The 18,773-nt window shown below is 38.4% G+C and overlaps 2 protein-coding genes across 9 annotated transcripts in view; one reads left to right on the top strand and one right to left on the bottom strand.

The window, feature by feature from the left end:
* Nucleotides 1-400: 400 nt before the first annotated feature.
* On the top strand, nt 401-880 carry LOC115767132 (S-phase kinase-associated protein 1). The gene has a single exon (XM_030711294.1). It carries the CDS (start codon nt 401-403, stop codon nt 878-880), a length of 480 nt encoding a protein of 159 aa, XP_030567154.1.
* Nucleotides 881-4,549: 3,669 nt separating this feature from the next.
* LOC115767174 (phosphatase and actin regulator 4) overlaps nt 4,550-18,773 on the bottom strand; it is a 94,161-nt gene continuing 79,937 nt past the window's right edge. For 3 of the 8 annotated variants that reach the window (XM_030711358.1, XM_030711357.1, XM_030711364.1), the window contains 7 exons: nt 11,967-12,227; nt 10,684-10,932; nt 10,131-10,497; nt 9,598-9,627; nt 6,462-6,814; nt 6,124-6,400; nt 4,550-4,703 (listed from right to left, as the gene is read on the bottom strand). In XM_030711358.1, coding sequence (XP_030567218.1) covers nt 4,688-4,703; nt 6,124-6,400; nt 6,462-6,814; nt 9,598-9,627; nt 10,131-10,497; nt 10,684-10,932; nt 11,967-12,227 — 1,553 coding nt within the window. In that variant the 3' untranslated portion in view covers nt 4,550-4,687. The remainder of the gene's footprint in view (nt 4,704-6,123; nt 6,401-6,461; nt 6,815-9,597; nt 9,628-10,130; nt 10,498-10,683; nt 10,933-11,966; nt 12,228-18,773) is intronic. The other 5 variants (XM_030711359.1, XM_030711365.1, XM_030711362.1 and 2 more) reach the window with 3 other exon arrangements.

Genomic DNA, 18,773 nt, shown 5'->3' on the forward strand with positions numbered 1-18,773 from the left:
CGTTGTTGTCGCCTCACCTGAGGCTGAGGCTGCTGTAGCTTGGCTGTCTGAGAGTCTGAGTCTGGCACGTACGCAGATACATTTGCAAAGATACAAAGACGCACTTGCTCCGCTCCGTTGGCACGTGAAGTGGCAAGCAGAACGCGACGGAATTTATGAATGAATTCAATGAATTTCTACAAGCATTCAGAGTTCAAAGGGGGGCAACACACACACAGACCCATAAGTTATGCTACAACTTTCAGTCTGTGCAGCTGCGCACATTTTGCCGTATACTTTCGGGCTGCCTTGGCTACATATTTGTAATCAAGTCTCAGCAATCGTTGAGGCAACGTTTCGCCACTAGCAAATTAATTTTCAACTACAAAAAGAAAATCAACCTGACATAAAACCCGTTTAAATGTCGCAGCCATCACAAGCACTTCAAATACGCACGAGCGATGGCATCGTCTTTGATGTGTGTCTCGAGGTCGCCCAGCAAATGGGTTTGACCCACAGCTGGCTGCAGTCGGAGCGCGGAGATTTGAAAGGCAACGATGGCCCCGATGACGATGCCAATGTGATGCCACTGAACCGAGTTAGGTCCGATATATTTAAGCTCGTCCTCGACTGGTGCCAGGCCGTGCAAACAGTGGACGCGCCATTGGAACACAAGGAAATGCTGCAGTATCAACGTTCCCTATTCCAGCGCATTCTCACCGAATCGAATGCCACCGACTCGACCATATTTGAGCTGATCATTGCGGCCGACTATCTGAACATTGACGGTCTCCTGCAGGCGGGCACTCAGCATGTCGCCGATGTGATCAATGGTTGTGACAGCGTCGAGGCAATTAGAGAGCGCTTTCATATCATGTACGAGGGCGAAATAGACGAATAAGCACCAAATGGGTACCCAGATTATGCACACATTCAAATTGTTTAACAGCGTATTAAATTCATAAGTACATCAATATATATGCCCATTTGAAGGTTATTGAAATTTTATTAAATCGATTCATGCAGCTAATTTCAAGCTCTGCCTAATTTGTGTGCTTTGAATGAGTTTTCTAACAGTCGGAGAATAAGCAATGAAAGTTTTATTGCGAGTCAGTTGAAGTGTTGCGATTATATAACACCCAAATTTGCCTGGCAAATTGATAATATGTATATATCAACCCGTAAATCAAATAAATAGTTTACTATAACCCAAACTACAAAGCAATGAAGCTAACAAAACGAATGAACTGAAACCCGAATCGAACCATAATGACTTGGCTTATAGCTCAAAACTTTTGAAGGGAGGCCCAGCCCCGGCTATGACATTTATCTTAGCTTATTTGATAGAACCCAATTCTAGCGCGCCTTTTGTACATGAAAATATTTATGATTTTCAATATTTTCAGTGGTACAGGCGCGCAAATATAATTAAAACATTGAAATTTTGAAAAAACATTTATGACAAACCGAGTTTGGAATCAAAGTCTGCATGCATGGATGTTGAATTTTGTTTGATGTGTGTGAATTAAACCAGAGACAATTTTGATGATAGATGAAACTGATGAAGTATCTATAAGAATATAAATAACGAATAAGATAAATTAATGGAAGCGAATATGAATATGAATTAAATAATATTTCGTAATACAAATTTTGTAAGTTATTAGAATGTGAACTGAGTATATACTTACTTGCTTTCTTTAATATTTGCTACAGTCGGTAAATATATCCGACTCGAACACATTAGCTTCACATTAAATACATTTTCCGAGCTTGATTATTCTTATCAAAAGGCTATTCCATTAAATTATATGTTATGTGTTTTGTAAGTAATTAAATCTTTATTAAATCTCAATTTGTCGGTGATTATTATTCAATATTCTTTTGTGTTTTTGTTTTTGTTGTTCGTACAGTTTCTTTCTGTGTCTGCATACTTCGACTGTCTACGCTTAATTTGCTAATTTACTTAACGTGTCATTTTGCAAATCTTCACAACGGATTCTGCCTAACTTTGGGCTTTTACAAATGTTTTCTTTTTTTTATTTTTCTCAGCCTAGAAGATCTGACCAAGTGCTATTAGATACTTGCTCTGGCTGCTGCTTGTTTGTTGTTCGTGTTTTTTTGTTTTTTTGTCATGTGGTGTTCTTATTTATTTCTACAGTTTTTCATTTCATTTTCTTTTAAATATTATTTGCATTTTTTGCTTTTGCAACGGCAACTGCAAATTTTGTTGTTAGAGTTGAAAACAGAATTCGAAAGGACAGTGTGAAATGCTGTACACAAAGTTGCATTTAAACTAAAACTCGTCGCTAGTTATGGATAGGTAGGCTCTCAATCAACGCGGGGGCTCCTGTTGTTGTGGATGTTGTTGTTAGTGTAGTTTTTTGTTGTTGTTTTTATTGTACACTAAAAGTCGATTCATAGAAAAAGTGTAAATTATGCTATCCCATATTGATAGTTGTATGTATATAGCGTCAACTGCTTTAGCTGCTTCTTCATCTCATATAAATAGTTGTATACATATATACTATATAGTTTGTATAGATATTTAATGTATATGTATAATTATATATATATATATATATATATATATATATATATGTATGTATATATATATATTTGCAATTTATATTGCTTAACTCTGACAATGCAACGCCTTAAAGCAAGAGACAGAGAGTGTGAGAGACACGACTTAGATTCGGTTTGAGAAACTGGCAGCTGACCTATTTGTGCTATTAGATCGTAACTTCTCGCCATATATATATGACGCAAGCCTCGCGATATCAAGCAAAAGCTTTTTATTCGAGCCAACTCGTTGACTGCCCTGAAACAAGTTTTTACTTTACTCTTTAGTCTATTTATTTATTATTTTTGTCTTTTACTTTAAATTGTGTGTGAGTGTGTTGTTTGCTTTAGAAATATGAAACTTGCAAAGGAAGCGCCAATTTATCTTTAAACTAAGTTCGCTTTTTCTTGTCTTCTCTATTATTTGTAGAGCTTAATTTCTTACTAAATGTCCTTTGAAACTGTTTTTGTTTTTGTTTAGCTTTTTAATTTTAATATTCACGAGCACGCGCGAGCATTTGAATTTGCATTTCAATTAATCGTAATTTCTTTTTCTTTTTTTTCGCAAATTTTTTTACAATTAGGAATTTATATTTTCATTATTTTCTTCTTTTTTTTTGGATTATTCATAACTATGTGAATGCTGGAGTAAAAGTTTCAGTTTCTCATTTTAATCATTCGTAACTATTCGCAACTCGCTTTACAAAATAGATATTTATTCAACATTTAGTTGATGTGATTTTTGTTTTATTTTGTGGTTTTAATTTATTTTTTTTTTTTGGTTCCTTCTGCTTCTAAAATCTTACGTGACTTACGTGTTAAATTGTTACGTCGTTTTCACTTAAAAAACTTCATACTGGGTCCAACTTGCTTCAGTTTGTAATTCCTGATATTTTCTTGCCATGTTATTTGTTACAAATTTATCGATCGGTTTTTTGTTTTTATGAAATTTATCCATTCTACTTATTCTTTGAGCACGTTGCCTTATCTTTGTGTCCTCATTCCAACTAGAGTTGTTGTCCTTATTTATGGCTTTACCTATTTTTCACGATAAGCTTTCAAGTTTTATGCAATTCGGCGATATGTATGTACATGTTATATACAAATCAAATGTTAAATATAACTTATAATTAATTTAAGAACTGAAATAAATAATAAAACCTGGCAACAGTTTTTGCTGAAATGTCTTTCAAAAAAATTGTAATTTATTTTTTAATATTTTTATGTTCTTCTATTCAGCTCTATTTTTTAATGTGTTGTTTACGTTTAGGCTTTTTACAATAATAATAAATTTAAAAATAGAATATATATATGTTTGTTTTAGAACTGTTCGCATTTTGTATAATTTATAATATTATTTGCGGTGTTGCTTTTTTTTTTCATTCTTTTCTTTTTTAATTTGTAGTTGGCTTAATTCAAAATCTAAAAATGTATGGAAATCAGCAGTAAAAGTAAATTTATGCTTAAAGTTTAAGAATTTCTCTTTCTCTCTCTCTGAAATTGTTATTTGCTTGACTTGTTTTGTGGTTTTATGTTAATGTGTTAATATAAATGTAATTTAGTTTAAACATTTATCCAATGTGTAATTTAGTTTACCTTTCACTGTTATATAATATAATACATAATTGCCATGACTGAAGAATTAACAAATCGACTTAACACATCTACACAAGACGAATTGATATTTTGATTTGCATTTCTCAAATCTATTTTGGGGGAATTGCCAAAAAAATTTATTTACATACACAATCAACAAAGAATAATTGTAGAAAAAAACACAAAAAATACTACGTACAGAATAGAACTTAAAATTAGAAAAACGAGCGGAATTCGCAATCAACAGAAAACCCTAAACAAATAAAACATTTCAATTTGAATTGCATCTGCTTCTTCTTACTAAATTTTGCCATTTGAAAATTGTTATTTGCCTTTCTTCTTCTTATTGTGTCTTATCGCATTTTTTATTTTTAAACTTTCTTTTTTTTTGTATTTTTTTGTGATTTTTTTTTTTGAGTTTTTTTGTTTTTGTTGTTTCTTAATGTTTTGCTTTTAAATATTTGTTGACAATTTTATGCTGCACAAAATACAATTGTTTGGGTTGTTGTTGCTGTAATTTGTTGGAAAGTTGCTGCCATTGCAATCGTCATGGCCTATGGAATCTGCAAGGTAGAAGAAAATTGCGAAAATTGCAAAAGTTAAGATTAGTTTTCCGTTTCTGCTGCAAAGTTGAAGCCCAAAGTGTGCAACACTGCGTAATGTTTGGATTAGATTACACTTTTTGATTAAGATAGCGCCAACCTGAGAAGTTAGTTGGAAACATGATATATAACTAACATTCAAGCGGTCTGGCAACGCTCTAGTGCATATTTTGATTAACAAGGGCCACTGTACATTTTATTTCAAATATTTTTAGTTTGTTTTTCTTTTTGAAGGTAACAAAAATCCACTCGGCATGAAAGTTTACACAGCTGGCAACGATTTTGGAATTTTAGTTAGCTTTTGAATTTGTTGCTTTGCATTTAAAGCTGTTTTAAATATTAGCAACCGTTCAAACTAGGTTTTAAATGCCCCAAAAGGCAGCACTGGCTTGTATAGGGGAAATTTGGCAGCTGTGAGTGTTAGCTTTAGCTTTAGATTTCAATTTTTACCAGAATTCAAACATATAGCTGTTTTGGACGACGCACAAGAAATTAAACTGTCTGGCAACGCTTTGTGCTTGGCTTAGCTTTAGATTTTAATTTGAATTAAAGTTAGAATTTAAAGCTATTTCAGACAAAACACATTAAAGTCAAAGACTAGGTGCTGTCTGGCTACGCTTTAAGTAAATTGAAGCCACTTTTAAATATTGGCAGCCACTTAGAAATGTCAAGACTGACTTTTAAACGGTCTGGCAGCCGTTTTAATGAAATTAAATTTTCATTTTTGCCACAAACGTAGCTCTTTGACGTTTGCTTAAAGTATTTTCAGCCTTTTGACCTAAGTTTAAAGTCATCTTAAACTGTCTGGCAACGCTTTTGTTGCTTGTTGAAACTTTGCCAGCTTATTGGGGACTAGTTGTAGCTGGTGCTTGCGTGTGCATGGCCTGTCTAATTTGTTGGACCCGAAAGCCCAAAACTTGCGGCGCTTGGTTAGTTAAAGCATGTCGCGCGTGGGGCTTTAAAGGAGAGCTGCGACCACAGAATCCAAAAGCCATTATAAAAGTTGACTGCCACCCACTGCCCACATGGCAGTAAAAAAAACTGCAGCTGGAAATGGAAATAGAAATGTCGAAAGAATAAAAAAGAAAAAGGACGACAAAATGCAGTTAGCAAACGCAAAGTCCTTTGTGGCAGCACATATATCGCAGGAACAATGCAATGGGGCAAGTGGACAAGTGGAAAAGTGGACGCTTGGGTGTGGGGCACTTGGAGCTCGGAATGGGATTGGTCAGTGGCAGTGAACTGCACGTGACACTTCATTGGGCATTTGGCAATTTTGCGCTTGGCTCAGTTGTCGATTTTGGTTCGGGTTTGAGTTTCGAGTTTGGTGGCCAAGGTTGAGTGAGTTGTGGCATTTGGGCATGATTTTGTGTTTAATTACCTCGTCAGATGGCGACTGCCCTCGTGGACTGCCATTTCGGAGGACTTGAACTCGTTCAGCTCCTTGCGTATGGCAGCCTTATCCTTTGGCGTCAGTCTTGTCCATGGCTTATCCGCCCGTCGATCGTAATCATGTGCCTGCGTTACCTCAATGTAATCGTTGAAGCGTATGATCTTCTTCTCCTTGAGCTCCTCGACGGTGGGCCGAAAGCTGAGTTTGCGCAGTAAATACGATTTCTTCTCCTCCTTCTGCTTCTTCTCCTCGGCGGGTGATTGAGCTGATGACGTTAAATGGTTTTTGGTAAGAAATAGTTCATTTAATTGTAGGGGTGCACTCACTTTTTAGAATATTGCGCTCCACCAGCTCCTCGGCGGTGGGTCGCATTGATAGCCGTCGGATTAGGCGCGCCCCAATTGCCTCCTTGGACTCCTTGATCTCATTGTCGTTGACCTGATGCAATATATTGCGATTGATCAGATCCTGTTTGTCTGGTCGCAGCTGCAGCTTCAATGACAGCGACTCCTTGCGCGCCAGCTTGGCCAGCCGTGTATTATCATTGTCATCGTCCCGATAGACAATGTGACCATCGCTCTCATCGCTATCGCTGCTGCTCTCCCTTATCACAAACGGCCGCGTGTTCTCCTTGTTCTCCACGGTGCACGGCAGTTGGATATTGAACATTTGCTGCCTGCTGTTGGGAATTGGTTCAACAGATTAGTTAATTACCAACTGCGGCAAGCATTTGTATATATATACGTTATTTTTAATTACTATCATTAGGCTGGTCACATTTAACGCACAGTCGCACATACACTCACAGTTATACATCAAAAGGACATGCAGCAAAGCCTAAAAAAACACTTTCATCTCTGCAATCTCGCTAGCGCAATTTCACAGATTTACCCACACACACACCAACACACACAGTATGCTTAATTTATTCATCTTCCTGCATAACTCTCTGGCACATGTCCTTAAAGTTTTTTTGTTGCTAGCCAAATGCTTTTGCCTGCTCTCGGATTTATCTTTTCCCTTTTTTTTTTATTTTGTTCCACCAATTTGTTGTTGTTTTTTGTGCTTTTCTTTTTAACGACACGTGTGCGCACATCTGGCAACTCATTCGCATACATTTACCACAGTCATGCAAGTGTGTGTGTGTGTATGTGTGAATCCGTGTGTGTGTGTGCTTGGCTTTGTACTTAAAGCTGTCGCCTGGCCGAGAAGCCCGCCCGGTATGTTATATCCTGTCAGGCGCATCCGCAACACTTTCGCATTAAGCGTATATCTTGTGTGTGTGTGTGTGTGTGTGTGCGGGTGTTCGTGTGTATTTGTGTGTGTGTGTGTGTAATCGTATCGTGTCTATGCTTGCCACATTACCATGCAAAACGAGTTGAAGCGAATTATGCAACACAAGTGCCGCTTTATCAATACCCTTTCGCAAGTCATCTTCAATCAGAAGAACTGCCTGCAAAATGTACAAGACCCAAAAGCAGATTTAAGGAGTCTGACGGGCTGCCACATTTAGGGAGTTCTACAAAGGTATTAAAGTTATCTATTTTATGTATTAAAAGACGAAATAGAGACAGGACGTTGCAGTCGGGGTAATCGACTACGCAATAATATCTAACAGTCTGAAAACAGCTTGATAGATATCGATTATGATTATCTGCCAAGCCCCTCATTTCAATGATATTTAAAGGAGCAAATCGGTAGTTCAGTAGTCTTCAATTCCCTTGCTAACTTTACCTCTAAGTCCGTACAAGATATACATTTATCCCGATTTTTATCAAGTTGACTTTGACATACATTCCTTATACTTTGTATGATCACACCAACTACAAAAAAATGGTCAAAAGGAGCGCTAAAATTAATGTAATAGCATGTTTGCTATCTTTTAATTTTTAACTTCTCGCTTCGCTTCTTGCGCCTGCACTGACACTTCCCCAAGACTACGCTTCTCTCTTTGTACTCCTATTAATATGCAGATTATATTATCCTTGCTAGAAGATTAGCTTGCTACAGGATATGTTATTATGTCACAGATGCGTTTACTAAAGTGATTCAAAGACATTCTCATCCCTTTTGCTAGTTAGTCTAAGGTTCTAAATATATATATTTATTTCTCGACTAACTGCTCGCTATTGGCAATAGAGTACCAAATTTAATTCGCAATGCTCTACATGGTTTATCACCATGGTAAAGGACTGTCCGTTGTTCGGTTTCTCGCACAATTTATGATAAATATGTTAAGAATTTTTGCATTTACGTACAGTTGCTTTGCTTTTACGCTTTGTTGCAACTGTTTTGCATATTCTTTTCCTTTTTTTTTTCTTTTGCTTCCTTTCAAGGCTCTTTTGGGCCAATTGGGGCGTGGTTAAAGGACTCGCATGTGCGGCTGCCACCAATCGAGTTTCGATTATGCCGCATCGTTGGCTACAGAAATCATCTCAACTTGTAGCACTTGTCATCTGTCAACGTTTTTTATATTTATCCTCAACCAACAATGAAAGCCACTTCTGAATCCCAATTTATTGTTCTTTAATTTTTTGTGTTGGGTCTTATTTTTATATATGTTGCTTTGACATGCAGTGACAAAGAAATTAAATTAAGGCATGCTGTGTAATATCATGTGCTTCATAAGGAAGTTGAAAGCCTGTGTAGTATGCAATGAAAACTTGTCTCGCAGTGGCAACATGCAGCGGCGTTAAAGAAAATATAATCAACTAAAGTAAAAGAAAACTTTTATCATAAAAACAATACCGACACAAACACAGACACACACACACACACGCACACGCACAGAGAGATATTTATATGTACGACATTGAGGGTTTGGAAGTTCAGCGGATAGGAGGCACATGAGAAAATTAAACTTAATGTCAAACAACCAAAAGTTAGTAATTCAATACTAAAGAAACAAGAAAGAAAGAAACAGTGTGCCCATGTTTGCTGTTGAGTGTGTGAATGTTTCTGCTTCTTCTCGTTTAAGTGTTGTCAAGTTTTTGCTTTAGGGGGCAGTGTTTAAAATTTAATCAAAACACATAACCGAAATATGATTGTTAAGGTGCATGGGGATGGCAATTGGAGAAGCGGGGAATTGGGATATGGTAGAGGATTAAAACACTTCAAGGACTATGCAGGACAATACAATTTACGTCTGAAAAAACTTGAAAAATAAATCGAAACAATATAAAACAAGAGAATTTCCGTTTGTAATTTTATAAAAATTCTTGGCCTGCATTAAACTTGAAGTTGAATTGTTTTTGGGGGTATTTGAAAATAAAATTCTAGCGGGTTGTCACAACAGAGAGATAGAGAGAGAGAGAGAGAGAGAGAGACAGAGGGAGAGAGAGAGAGAGAGAGCGAAAGAGAGAGGGGGAATAGAGTGAGTGAGAGAGCGCGAAGTGAAGTAGTCTAAAAAGCGTTTTGGCATACGTTTCACATAACAAATAAATTAGCTAAAAAAATGTTTACCATATTCTAATCCGTGGTCGTAGTATAGGCCTGATTTCGGTTCAATAACGTATACGGGTTGTATTTTTGGTTGATTGATTGTATATATATTGTAGAGATTGTATATAGTAGAGATTGAGTTGTAGTAGTAGTAGTTGGGTAGGGAGCAGAAGAACGTGTGGAGCACGCGCACAAAAGGAAAACAAACAAGAACAAAACAACAAATTGATTGAAAAGAAAAATAATTTTGTTTTTTTGTTTTAAGATAAAATTGCAGAACAATAAATTTAAGATATTATTCATACAAAAATTAATTATTCAGGGATAGATTTTGGTTAGTTTTGTTGTGGCAGCAGAATGAAACAAGTGGAGGGAAGAACCGCCCGTAACATGATGAGTACAGAGAGAGAGAGAGAGGGGAGAGATAGAGAGAGAAAGAGAGAAGAAAGATAAGTAAAACAAATTCAAACTACACAAAACGAAGAAAAAGAAACAACTCAAATGGAACGCAAGAACTATAGACACTAGAGCTACCCAGTTGACCAGCGACTTACTTGAGCGAATAGTTGTTGCCCGCCGCATCCTGACGCACCACGAGTGGACGCTGATTGGCCGACTGCTGGGCCGCTGCAGCGGCTGCGGCCGCCATGGAGCCAATGCCGCCATTGCTATTGGAAATGGCAGCAGCTGTTGCGGCGCTGTGATGCTCCTGTGTGGGCGTGACTGGCGTGGAGGCGGAATTGGCGTTGCCGGAGATGCCGACCTTTTTCTTCAGCGCCGACTTTAGAGGAACTGCATTTGGTTTTGGCTCTTTGGCTGGAATTTCCTCGACGCGCTGCGTATCCATGACGCGCACATGGTTGCCGCCGTACGGCGCGTACTCATCATCGGAGTCGAGCTCGTCCTGGTCGGGATCGTGATCTGTGTGGGAAGGCAAAACAGTTGTGGACAGACCAGAAAGTTAGTTAAATAGTTGGGCAACTCGGTCACACTTTGGTTTGATTTTTTAGTTTTGTGGGAGCGGGGCGGGGGGGCACTAGCATAATTTATGAAGTGCGCAGTTGTAATGAGCTGAAGCTAGCTGATGTTTCGATTGGTTAACTTTACCATCATAGTCGTAGTCCTGCTGGTAATCCTGATCGTTTATAGCGCCTGGCCCGTGCGGTCGTCCAGCGATGAGCGTCGGGCTCGGCGTGGAGAACATCGGCGGCGGTGGGATGGGTCCAATTTCCGATACCGGTATCGGCGGCTCTGGCAGCTCGCTGAGCATCACGCCCGGCGGCAGCTTGCCGCCAGCATATGGCGGTGGTGTGCTGCCCGGCGGTCCACCCACCATTTTGCCATCGTCGCCGCCATCTACAAAAACGATTACAATCAAGAATCGGGGCAAAATAAGGAGCGAGAGAGACAGAGAGGCAGAACGATAGAGTGAATGAGTGTGAATTGTTTTTTTTTTCTTTACATTTTTTTGTCGCTAGCCAATGACGTGAATGTATGCGTGTGTGAGAGTGTGCGAGTGTGTGGTGTGAGATGTGTGTGGTGTGTGTTGTGAGAGAAGTGTGGGGGATTGAAACCATCCGATGGAAACCTGTTTATCGAAACTGTTAACGATAGTTGAATTTAATTGGGGGTAATCGTAAATATATCGATAATTATAGTAAGCGATCAGCTATCGATAGATAAGTTGCCCTATAATCATAAGTTATCGGTCATTCGTTAAAAAACTATAGACATCGATTGTAGATAAGCCGGTTGATCGAAACAGTTAACGATAGTCAAATATTATTTAGGGTAATAGTAAAACGACTGATAGCTCTCTCATCAAATGAGTCCTCAAATATCGATAACAAAAGTTATCGATAGATAAAGTTTAGTTTAGTTTGAGATAAATCAAATTGATTGCTATAATCAAATATGATTGAGGGTAATCATAAGCTGACCCATAACTATCGCTGCAAGTCAGTGCTGAACAAATTCTATAAATATAGGTGAGATTTGCCAATAGCAAAATCAGTTGCAGTACGAATCTATCAATATCGATTGCCTAATAATTATCGATAAGCAACTGAGACTCAAATTAATGCCTTATGAGAATATAAATTAGATTTCATTGCCTTTCAAAACTAAACTAGGGTATTTTGTTTAATAGAAACTACATCTAAGAAGGATAAAAGCTCTAAGTATTTTGAATTTAGCAAATCCTAGACTGCTGTACTTATTTAATTGAGAACCTCCAATTGGGTCGGTTGAAGATCAACTAAAACTATTTGAAACTCCATCGCTTAACAGTTTTATGCGTACAGGCTTCCATTTTCCGGTTATGGTCTATTGGTAATACTCTAGCATAAAGTTTGTACTACACAATCGAATTCAGTTTGTTGTCCACTTACAGTGCTCGTTGTGGTAGCAAATGTTGACTCCTCGCCGCGACAGCTTGTTGCTGCCGCCCAGAGTATTGGGTCGCTCCACTTTATTATTGGAATCGGTCTGGTTGTATTGCTGCTGCTGGTGCATGCCGCCACCGCCTCCGCCGCCGCCACCGCCAGGTGGTGGCAGCATGGAGCCCTGGCATGTTGGCTGCTCAATATTCGGTGTTGATAATGTGCCATTGCCACCGTGTTGTTGTGCATCAGTCTTGTCTTTTCTTGGTTCTGCAAATAGGCCATCAAATGGAAAGAGAAAAGAAAATAGTAAGAGAAATGAGTTAAGTCCACACACAGATACTAAATGCTGTAACAAGTGCAGCCAACTAATTTACAAGCATGTGCCAAACTAACCAGACAGAGAAACAGCAAGCGGCAGCATGTGGGGCCCACTGCAAACACTTGATGGGCTTTTACATTAATTGTCATGCTGGCTGGTGGTTTGCTCGGTTTACTCGGTTTTCTCGGTTTCTCTAGGACCACACCATCACCATCAGCAGCAGCAGCAGCTGCCACTACTCTGGCCACTGTAAATTGCCTGCCAGGGCAGCCACTTGAGTGGCCACAAAGCACACACATACTCACACACACACATACTCACACACAGAAAGACATTTACTCACACAGTTGCTTGTCTTTTGTTATTTTTTGCAGCCATTTTGTATGCCCCTCCCCCTTTTGGTGGTCAAGTGTAATATTTTTAATTGTTGTTAAAGGGTTAAGCGTGTGGGTCTCTTCAGAGCCCTGGCCACATTTGGACAGTGTCCTGGCGAGACTTGTTTAAAACTAGAGCCCCGAGCGGACAGCTGAGTGCATGTAAAATGTTTGTACTTCGTGTGTAAATGGGGCGACCTCTTTAATAATGAGAAATGGCAAACAATTATGCGCCTGTTAATTTGAGCATGCGGGAAGGCCACAGTCCTGCTCATTATTTGTAGAGTAGCCAATGCTTATCTCTATTTGTGCAGCATTTAAATTGGAAGCGTAAAAAAAAATGGTCGAGTTGGGCTTAGAAATTAAATATAAAATGGGCAAAATATGAGTAACGACTATTATAGAAGATTAAATACGCTGCCGGAGGCAAATTTATATAACTAGCAAGAGTATATAACAGATGCTATTCGGCCGATCGTACTTAACCCAGGGTAGCTTTTAAGCTGAAAGACCTATGTTAATAGTATTTACCCTGAAAACTATACGCTTCCTTCACAGTCTTTCGCTTAGTAGAGATCAGAATACACGAATCGATTGTAACAAATACATATCAAGTCAGCTAATCGCAGTGAATAGGAATCGATATAAATTATGGGATCACAGATCTAACTATAATTCTATACACCAACTGCAAGGGCATAAATAGGCAAGAATTAAAAATAATAAATAAAAATTGAAAACAGCCAACTTCCATAAATCAAAGGGACTTCTAGACATATCCTGTGCAAACTTCAAGTACATACGAAACCGGAAATTACTTGATAACCTACTTTATTGATTGCTTGAGTAAAAATAAATCTAAATACATGTATCTACTGCTGTTGAGCTTCAAAGCACGCAATGGGGAATGGAAAAATGCGTCGGGCAACAGACACGATATCATTTACCACATGCCGAAAAAGCAATTAGAAGGAAATTCCTAACAAGTGCTTAAATACTTCAGTCAGTCTTTAAAATCAATCCAACAATTGATAGACAGCCCGACAGATATCTGCGCACTTGCGTGCACGCAATATTTATGTTCTAAACAGATGAAAATATCTTTTGCCAAGCGAACGCAAATGCTCAATGGCAATTAATTGCCATAGATTGAGAATTGAAGAACATAAAAACCAGCAAGAAGCAGGCGAACAACAAGTGAATTATGTGAGCAGATAAAATGCGGAATAAGATATTTAAAAATTAACATCATGCAAATGCAGCAAGGAATGCAAAAATCTTTAACCGATTGTTGCTCATCACACGTAAATAAATAAAATATCAAAGCGCGTTTAAATAAAGCAAACACAAATTACCAGAAACTGGGCAGGCGGGAAAGAGGTGCCAGGTGGGGATGCGGAGAAAAGGGAGAACAAACTATTTGAAACAGATACAAATTCCGTTGGCCGCCAGCCAAATTAAAGGCCTGGGGTGCGAAAAGAAGTGCCCGATTGACTAAATAAAAGGTAGGGTATACGAACGGTTGGCTGGGGGCAGGGGCAATGCCTTGACGTGTTTGCGAAAATATTTTCACGAAAATAATAAAAACATTAAACAAAATACAAGAAAATAAAGAAGGGAAAAAAATAGAAATATATGTGCCATATATTCTATGACAATGCGAGTGATGAAGTAATGAAATATTTCTGAAAGCCAAGAAAACAGTTTCATGCATCAAGTTCATGATGTTGGCAAAGTCTAGGGTATAGTCAGGGCTATAAGCAAACAGAGAGGGAGAGAGATAGAGAGGGGATAAGGAAAGAAAACGGGCGGCAAAGCAAGCGCTGAGCATACTTTAATGAATTTATGTGCCTGTCAAATTATGGCGACAAATGTCTTTGTATTAACCGTCCAGTTTCTCTCTCTCTCTCTCTCTCTTTGTCAGCCTCCTTCTCTCTCTTTATCTCTGTCTCTTTCACCCTGGCAAATTTATGGCCTGGCACTGGCAACGTCAGGAAAAGTCCAACAAGCGTCCCAAGAAAAATATTAACCACATAAACAAATTGCAGACATTGAGTTGGGTTCAGTGTGTAATCAAAATGAATACCCCTAATGCACGTAGACTTTAATGGCATGAAAATTCAATCATGTTTGTTGTATATATAATTGATATACAACATAAATATTTAGGGCAACACAATGTTTTTGGGCCATTCAATTAGCCAAAGCTTTTAACTCAGTTTTGTAATCGAATAAATCTTTCCTTATTTTGGAAGTATTTTTGAAGTATTTCTGAAATATTTACTGGGTACAAGTTCCAGCTGAGGTTCAGTATATCCCTGTTGTTTTATATATTCTGCAATTTATTCATTTCTTTAAGTTGTGTATATTCATTGAAGATTAGTTAAGTCAAAAATTTGTCTTGAATTTCTAGTTCCTTTCACATCCCATTATATTTGCATTTATTCTTGATCAGGCTGCTCCGACCTAGCTATGCTGATCGGGTTATACATTTCTAACAAAACTATTCTGATTTCCTTGGAAGCAAATATTTTTTGCTTACAAGCTTGTTTAACCTTCATTCAGTCAGTTTCTCCTTAATAGTTAGTGTATTCAATGTGTTCGGCATACTAAAATGTAACTGTGCCAACTTATTCCAATTGCTTTTATCTTACATCTGCGTGCTATCGCACACACACACACAGATTGGCACAATCTGCGCTCTCTCTAATGACAATATTAATTAAGCAGAAAGTTTAGTGTCTAATTAGCTGAGGCAACATCTGGCTAAGGATAATGGCGCTCCCATTTAGCCTTTAATCAATTATCTGCAGCAAAGTCAAGGCACAGATCCAGGTACGGGTTCATAACAACTGACATGCCAATAAGTAGGCAATATTTATGTGATGTGTGTGCTTTGGTGTGTGTGTGTGTGTATGACGTGACGTCATTGGGCATTCACAATTCCATGGAGTCAGATGCACAGATTTATTTATAATTCAAAATGAAGAAGCAAAAAAAAATACGCAACAGCATTCGGTTAGCAAGCCGCAAATTAATTGTGCGGCTGTGCATGTATGCCCAGCCCACACACACACACACTCACGCACAGGATACAGGCAAACAAGGCTAACAAGAATGGCCTAACAAGCGACTGGCATTTGGTTTTGGTATACCCTCGCCGCAGCGAATTCAAAAGGTCTCATCAGCCCATACAGAAGTTTGTGGCAAACAATTGAAGCCATTAGGGATAACATTTAATGCACTGCGTGTTGCCTGGTCCCAAGAGTTGGCTAAGGGAGCAAGTCATTAGGGCCAACAAAATATAAGGTAAATGTTACAGGTGCGAACGCCAGGCTCCTGGTCCTCTGCTCTGCACTAAATTATAGGCTGAAAGCCATAGCCATGTGCTATTCATAAGTCGATATTTTATACAAAAGAGCTATAATTAATAATATTTAAGTGTTTTTCGTCTGCAGCTGTTGCGAACTAAGCTCTAAATAGTTCCAAAAACTTGAAGAGCTTGGGATTACATTTAATTTAAGTGTTGCTAGAGCATGAGAAAAGGGTTTTACATAATGCCCGGTACCTGAGGCAATATTATTCTGATTACTCCCAGACTAAGCCGTAAATTTAATTTGAGTTTCGAGCCTGGAACAAGCCTTCCACCTTCCAAATGCTGCATCGCAAATATTTAAACAGACAATTTTCTTTCAATTTACAGGGTATCCCAAGGCAGTACATCATTCGATGTCGCCACACTTGATATGTATGTGCTTTTGTTGTTTTAGTGTTTTGCTTTTGTTCTCGACGCTTGTTAGCAGCACCGGATTTTTGGCTCTGACAGAGTGTGGATATTTGATAAATAAACAATGTAAGGCAGGGAGGGAGGAAGGGGGCGCTGTGCATTTGAGGCATTTGGGCCAGGACAAACCGCAGCACAAATATTCGTGTATACACATAACAGGACTTTTCATAGCCTAATTTTCATTTGGCATGTGTGAAAAAGAGCAACTCTCGCACAGAGAATGGCTCGACTCGAGGGAATACAACAAGGAGCCGCATGAGCAGCAGGAGGAGCACCAGGCCAAATATGTTGCGAGTGCTCTGGACATTAACTGACAGCTGTTGACGTCACTCAAAACGTGCGGGAGGCCTCTCTAGAGCTGTAGCTGAAGCTACAGCCGTAGGAGCTGTCATTTGGCGCTGACATTTATTACGTTGCTTTCATGCGCCCTCCTGGGGCGGCAATGTGTTTTTGAGCCGGGATGCCGTTCTAATCAAATGCAGCCCGTGCAACGGAAATAGACGAAGATCTAGCGGCAGGACGTGCCCTGGCGGCCCGAGCAGGCGTCTGTGTGACGCCCATTTTGGCAATTGTTGGACTTAATTTGTAGCACAACACGTATACGCCGCGTTGCGCTTTGCATTTTTGCCAAAAGCACAAAACAATTTGTTCTCGTTGTTGTTGTTGTTGCAGCTGCACAAATCAACGCGCCAGCACAATTCATTAAATTTAATTAATGGCAAATGGTTAAGCAACAGTGCCACGCCCACCTGCGATCGCATGATTCATGCGCCTTGAATTTCAAATTGTGCACACACATCAGCTATTTATACAGGTACATATACATATACACACACACATTCAATATGTATAAATGCAACAACATTTTTACTCTGTCAACTCAATCAAAGGGGTTTTTTTGGGGTTGAACTTGGCCAAACAGAACCAACCCAATTTGCATATGTTGTTTTTGTCTTTCAGTTGTGCCCTTTTATTCGATTTGGACATTTGTTATGTTCTTGAAAGCTGCGCTCGAGGCAAATTTTCAAAGTTATGGCTGATATGTACGACAAGTGTCTTTGCCATTTTTCCCTCCACCCAAGTCCCAATTCCGAGTTCTGACTGCAAAACGTTTTGTATTTGATGTGTGCTCCCATCTGTTTGGCAAACACTTACGACGAACTATGAAATACTGGCTGAAGTATTTTTCTTTTTATTTCTTATTGATTTGTACACATTTGTGGAGTTTTCTGTATGGAGAGAGAGACACACACACACACACACACACGTACACAGTTAACAGCTGCTGAAATTGTCATTTGCTTTTAAGCGAAGCATGTGACACATTGTTTTCTCTGGAGTTGTTGTGAATTGTGCATTTGGTATGTGCTTGGGTCAAGTGTGGGAAGTATATGTAATAGAACGGAATAAACTAGATTGGAAATGCGAGAAATTTTGCTGTAAGTGAAATGTCAAATGAAACGGGAAAAAATGTCTATTGAATGCCCCTTCGGACTTATGTACATTTGCTATGCTTTAACCGAATACTTTATATATATGGGCAGGAGCATAAAAGGGAATCTAAGTATATAAGCCTTTTTAAAGATAGTTTTTTTAGCCGAGAGGCCGACAAGCAGAAGCAAGCTTTACTGATGCGGAAATATCTGCTTAAATGCCTTTGCACAGCATTTATTATTAATTTATTATATTTATTTATTAATTATTAATATCCATTTATTAATATTGACCACACGCCATAGGTTTAATAACCTAGTTTTTTGTTCAATTTAACAATTACATTTTTTTAATGGAAATTAATATAATTCAAATTGAATTGCCTTTATTGTGGTTAATTAATGTTAACACAAGCTTCAACTTTAACTATCAAATTGATTAAATTTAATTCAATTACTTTTGTCTGAGCTATAAATAAAATTACATTCAAATATTGGAATTTGAAATTTCTGTTTATTAATTAATCTTAACTAGACGCCACAGAGTTCTACGAATACTATTGCAGACACTTTTCATAACTCAGGCACAATCTGTTGTTAGCTTAGATCAATTGTAAAATCAACGTAAGTTATTTTTAAAATGCAAACACATTGCAGATGATCAATTCATATTTGTATTCTAAACAAAACAAAACGTGCAGCCGCATTCATTCATGAAAGACGAGTATTTGTAATGCGCCAGAAGGCATGCAAAACTATAATTGACTTGGCCAAAAGCAACAACAACTATACGTATTCATTGCAAAACAATATCAATCGTAGAGGGATGATGGAGGGGAAAGAGAGAGAGAGGGGGAGAGGGAGATGGAGGGGGAGAGGCATAGCTCTCGCATAGCAATT

The sequence above is a fragment of the Drosophila novamexicana genome, unplaced genomic scaffold, assembly GCF_003285875.2.
Source record: "Drosophila novamexicana strain 15010-1031.04,08,12 unplaced genomic scaffold, DnovRS2.1 tig00001340-arrow-arrow-pilon, whole genome shotgun sequence".
Classification (NCBI taxonomy): Eukaryota; Metazoa; Arthropoda; class Insecta; order Diptera; family Drosophilidae; genus Drosophila; species Drosophila novamexicana.